Here is a 5780-nt window from a genome sequence, read left to right on the forward strand (position 1 = left end):
TTCATACGGACTTCTCTATTCGATTGACGCTTAACTCTTGTCATTCCGGAATAATAAATATTCTTAACTCCGTTGAACAATCGAGTTATTGACTGTTACTCTACCTCCCGTGTATTTGCCGCGCTCACTCGCGAATGCTCGCTGCTCTCGCGCACATTAGCTGGTCCTTCGAGCCGGATTTTTCTCGCCAGTGCCGGAGTAAAAAGTGAGTGCTGTGAAGGTGAAGTGCGTCGCGTTGCCTGCGGTCAAGACCACGCGAGAGAGACAAGATGAGTAATCCATTAGAAGATCTGGTGCAGGCGCAGCATGATCTGTATGGGCTTCTGGCCCGCTCCTACGACAATATGATGAAGTCGGGAGCTGCCAAGGTCACGATCGGCTTATTGGAGGCTCGCCTCCAGACTCTGGAGGGTTACTGGGCGAAGTTCATGAGTCGACATGAACAACTCCTCCTGGAGTACGGCAAGGAGCTCGCGAAGCACGACTACATCAAGGAAGATCTGATGCTCAAGGCCGACATCGCCTACCACACGCAAAAGGGTCAGTACCTGGAGGACCTGAGTGTGATGCGTGGTCCCGAGAACGTTCCGGGCGTCGCTGCCGCTGCCGCTGTCGCGGTCGCGGCACCTGCCGCGGCGAAGTTGCCGCGCATCGCGATCCCGCAGTTCTCCGGGAAGTACGAGGACTGGCCGGCTTTCCGCGACCTTTTTGTGTCTCTGGTCGTCATCAACCATGCGGTTACGCCAGTGGAGAAACTCCACTACTTAAAGACAAGCCTCAAGGGCGAGGCCGAGCAGGTGGCACGACAGCTTCCGACGACGGGCGCTAACTTTGAACGCACTTGGCGGGCGCTGATCGCCCATTATGAGAACAGGCGCCTCCTGGTGCGGGCTTACATCGCGCGACTGCTGGCGCTGCCTAAAATGAAGGGTGAGTCCGCGTCAGATTTACGTAAAATCTACCATTGCGTGCATACGACCGTCGGTGCTCTGGAGGGGATCGGACGGCCCTTAACGCAAAGTGACGACCTGGCCGTCCAGCTGATCACGGAGCTCCTCGATCCGGTATCGCGGCGCGAGTGGGAGACGGAGCTCAGTAAGACTACGGAGCCTCCGTCTCTCGAGGAGATCCTGGAGTTCGTCAGCCAGCGAATGCGAACTCTCGAATCGTTGGCGCCTTCCAAGTGCGATGCTAGCTCGGCGAAAGCTAGCTCGGGTTCGTCGAGGCAAAGGAACTCCTTACAGACGAGCAAACCGGGAAGTCAGCGAGGACGCTGCTTCTTGTGCAGTAAGGAGCACTACCTGCGTCAGTGCGAAACGTATCTCGGCAAGTCGGCCGTCGAGCGCAGGCAATACGTCGACGCGAGTGCATTGTGCGTGAACTGCCTTGGTAAGCACAAGCTTACCGAGTGCCCGTCGCGGACGTCTTGTTTGTCTTGCGGAGCGCGACATCATTCGTCCTTGCACGACGCCTTCACCGCAGTCGCGGCGGTGACGTCCCATCTCGCGAGGCCGCAGCCGACGGTCCCGATGGCCGTGCTGCTGGCTACCGCGCGCGTTCGAGTGACCGATCGCCACGGCGTCGATCACGTCGCGCGGGCATTGGTCGATCAAGGATCGGAGTCGTCGCTGGTGTCGGAGTCCCTGGCACAGCGCCTCCGATTGCCGCGTTCGGCGTCGTCAGTAGAAGTGTACGGAGTGGGGGGCGTGCGGACAGGCGTAACGCGCGGCCTTGTCACTCTGCGTGTCTCGCCTCGTGACGGCGGCTCACCGATGTCAATTTCGGCGTACGTCTTCCCGCGACTGACGCTATACGACAGCGGCGTGCGTGCAGACCCTAGCGTCTGGTCGCATCTCCGGGGACTGACTCTCGCTGACCCGGATTTCCTGGCCGCGGATCCGGTGGAAATCCTCCTCGGAGCCGACGTCTACGCGTCCATCCTCCAATCTGGGCTGAGGAAGGGTGGTCGCGGTCAACCTACAGCGCAGAGGACTTCATTGGGATGGATACTCTCGGGGCCAGTCGGCTCTGCTGAGCCTCCCGCCCGAGCACTCACCCTGCAGTGCAGAGTCGACGAGGAGCTCACCAGTCTAGTGAGGGGCTTCTGGCAGCAGGAGGAGCTGCCCGCCAGTCCCTCACCCCTCACTCCAGCTGACCAGGAGTGCGAGGATGTCTTTCGACGCTCACACCGCCGACGGGAGGACGGTCGCTACGTCGTGCGACTCCCGGTGATTGAGCCGCTGCCGGATTTAGCAACGACGAGGCGCGCGGCCTTGCGCGCTCTCACCAGTATGGAGAGGCGACTCGCTCGCGACGACCGATTGAGCGAGTTGTACGTCGGGTTCATGCGAACCTACGAGGACCTCGGACACATGGTTCGCGCGGATGCTGCGCCTGGAGGTCGGACAAGTTACCTGCCTCACCACGGAGTCCTGCGGGAGGCAAGTTCGACTACCAAGTTGCGCGTAGTGTTCAACGGGTCCACGACGACTGCGTCTGGCGAGTCGCTGAATCGGAGCCTGCTGGTGGGCCCGAATCTGCTGCCTCCTCTCGCCGACGTCCTGCTGAAATGGCGACGACATCGCTACGTCCTCGCCACGGACGTGGAAAAAATGTTTCGCCAGATCCTGGTCCACTCAGAGGACCACAATCTCCAGCGCATCCTTTGGCGGTGCAGCACCCGGGATGAAGTGGCGGAGTTCTGCTTGACGACCGTGACATACGGTCTAGCGTGTGCGCCTTTCCTGGCCATGCGCACTCTGCGCCAGCTGGCCGACGACGAGGCGGAGAGCTATCCCCTGGGATCCCGCGCTCTCCGCGAGGACGCCTACATGGATGACGTCCTGACGGGCGCACCGACCAAGAAGGAGGCTATCGAGCTCCGGCGACAGCTGACCGACTTGTGTATGGCGGGCGGCTTCCCCCTACGCAAGTGGTCCGCGAACGAGTCGGAGATCCTGGCGGAGGTCCCGGTGGAACATCGTATGCAGCAGGAGCTGCGAGACTGGAGGCCGCACGAGACGCACGGGACGCTGGGATTGCGGTGGCATCCCGCCACTGACGAATTCTCCTTCGCCATTCCGGCGAGATCATTGACGACGGTAAGCAAGCGGACGGTTCTCGCCTTCACAGCACGCCTGTTTGATCCCCTCGGCTGGCTGGCGCCGGCCGTGGTGAGGGCCAAGATCGCGTTCCAGTCGACTTGGTTGTTGGGCCTCGGGTGGGACGATCCTCTCGACGGAGCGGCCGAGCGACTCTGGCGCTCCTATGAGGACGAGCTACCGCTGCTGGAGAGCGTTCGAGTTCCAAGGATGCTGGAGATCTGTCCGGCGCGCGGCGACGCTGAACTTCACGGGTTTGCGGACGCCTCCGAGCGCGCCTACGCCGCCGTACTCTACTTGCGGACGGGACTCGGCGACTCCTGGAGGACCTGTCTGGTCGCCGCCCGGACGAAGGTGGCGCCTATCAAGCCAGTGACGTTGCCCCGGTTGGAGTTGTGCGCGGCTGCACTTCTGGCGAGGCTCACATCCCATGTCCGCTCCACTCTCGGTCTCGGGCAGGCGCCCGCACACCTGTGGTCGGATTCAACGGTCGTCCTGGGATGGATCCGCGGTCACCCGACGCGGTGGAAGACCTTTGTGTCAAACCGCGTCGCTGAGATCCAGACCCAGGTCGCTGACGCGCAGTGGCACCACGTGCCTGGCCTGGACAACCCGGCGGACTGTGCCTCCCGTGGACTTCCACCGGGAGAGCTGGTGGCGCATCCTCTCTGGTGGCGGGGTCCCCCATGGCTCCGGGCGGAGTCATCTTCATGGCCTACTGCCGGGCCGCTTCCGGACGACAAGGACTTGCCGGAGGAAAGACTTCAGGCGCACGCCGTCAAGGCTGCGCCTGTTCCAGTGGAGGAGCCTGAGGAGCTGCTACGGTTCTCGTTGCTGAGCCGACTGCTGCGAGTGACGGCATGGTGCCGACGCTGGTGGTATAGGCAGCGGGTTCCGGGAGCTGTTTTCGTGGAGATCGAGGGGAATCAGGTTGACGTGCTGACGACGCCCGAGCTGGAGGAGGCGAGGACGATCTGGATCCGGCGGGTCCAGCTTGAACACTACCGAAGCGAGCTAGTTGCCCTTCAGAGATCTCTTCCTCTTCCGTCTTCCAGTTCCCTCTCGCGCTTGACCCCCTTTTGCGATTCTCAGGGTCTTCTCCGAGTTGGTGGCCGATTGAGGCACGCGCTCCTCGCCTATGACGAGCGACACCCCGTGCTTCTTCCTGGCGGATCTCACTTCACCCGGTTGGTGGTGGAGGCATGTCACCTGCGAGCTCTGCACGGTGGAGTCCAGACGACGATGGGGGTGGTCCGCCAGCGCTACTGGATTCCTCGAGGACGAGCGGTGATTAAGCGTTGGTTGCACCGTTGTGTCAAGTGCGTGCGATGGCGGGCGGACGTTCCTCAGCAACTGATGGGCAGTCTTCCGCGGGAGCGGGTGACTCCAAGGAGGCCCTTCCTCGACACCGGTGTGGACTATGCCGGGCCGATCCTGCTCCGAGCGACCAAGGGGCGAGGACATCGAGCGTACAAGGCATTTGTCGCGGTCTTCGTGTGCCTTGCCACTCGGGCCGTTCACCTGGAGGCAGTGTCCGACTACTCCGCCGATGCCTTCTTGGCGGCCTTGCGTCGGTTCGTGTCCCGCCGGGGCCTCTGCCGGACCCTTCGAAGCGATTGCGGTACCAACTTCGTCGGCGCCGACGCCCAGTTAAGAGCTTTCTTTGCAGCGAGCAGTCCGGACTTAGGCCGAGTCGTCGGGCAGCTTGCGAGCGAGCAAATTCAGTGGCGGTTCAACCCGCCGTCGGCGCCGCACTTTGGCGGCATTTGGGAAGCCGCGGTCCGAAGTGGTTGAAGGGAGTCGGTGATTTTAGCGTCGGACGCTTATGTCTTATCAGGCATGAAAATACGCCGCCGGCGCGATGGCCACTTGCGCGCATCGTCAGAGTGCATCGCGGGGAAGACGGACAGATTCGCGTTGTCACTGTCCGTACCGCGGCCTCAGAATTTACTCGACCGATCGTAAAACTTATTTTGCTGCCGGTCAGCGAGAACGAGGCGAGCGAGGAGACCCTCGACTAGCGACGCGCGCCGTTTCATTATCATTATGAGCTCTTGTCTGTAAATATAATTAAAATTTTTCGTTTGTCAAAATTTCATAGGGCATCCGACTCATTGTCAGCCTGAACATATCGCCCAATCTCGGGCGAGGCGGGCGGGAATGTTCGGAGCGGCGCGCGGGAAAGGAACGCTTTCGCGTGCTGTGTTTCCCGCTCGCGACGAACCGCTGTTCGCGAGCGAGCGCGCGAACGCGCGGGAGCACGGCCGTTGTCGAACGGCAGTCAAACGGTCGTTCGAGGAATCAAACGGCCGCTTCCAATGCAAATAAACATGTTTTCGTCAAACTCTGAGGATCCTTCTAGAAGGATCCGGAACAATGGGATTGTTGTTATCTGCCAGTTTCCCGCCGAATCTTTCTAGAAGGTTCCGATCGCCTTTATAAGGCGCGCGTGCTTGGGGACCAGGCAGATGTCTTTTGCACGCCCTCGAGTCCTTAAGTAATCGCGCGTAGAATAATTGTTCGATCGGCTTACACATTCGGATATCGGACGCGAGCGAACTCTCATTGTCGACCCGGGCCTTCATACGGACTTCTCTATTCGATTGACGCTTAACTCTTGTCATTCCGGAATAATAAATATTCTTAACTCCGTTGAACAATCGAGTTATTGACTGTTAC

At 60.6% G+C, this 5780-nt stretch overlaps 1 protein-coding gene across 1 annotated transcript; it reads left to right on the forward strand.

The window, feature by feature from the left end:
• The first annotated feature begins 269 nt into the window (after positions 1-269).
• LOC120358110 lies at positions 270-4895 on the forward strand. Its single transcript, XM_039450832.1, has one exon. The coding sequence runs from the start codon at positions 270-272 to the stop codon at positions 4893-4895; it is 4626 nt and encodes a 1541-aa protein (XP_039306766.1).
• Positions 4896-5780: the final 885 nt, after the last annotated feature.

This window comes from Solenopsis invicta, chromosome 6, assembly GCF_016802725.1.
Source record: "Solenopsis invicta isolate M01_SB chromosome 6, UNIL_Sinv_3.0, whole genome shotgun sequence".
NCBI classification, from domain to species: Eukaryota; Metazoa; Arthropoda; class Insecta; order Hymenoptera; family Formicidae; genus Solenopsis; species Solenopsis invicta.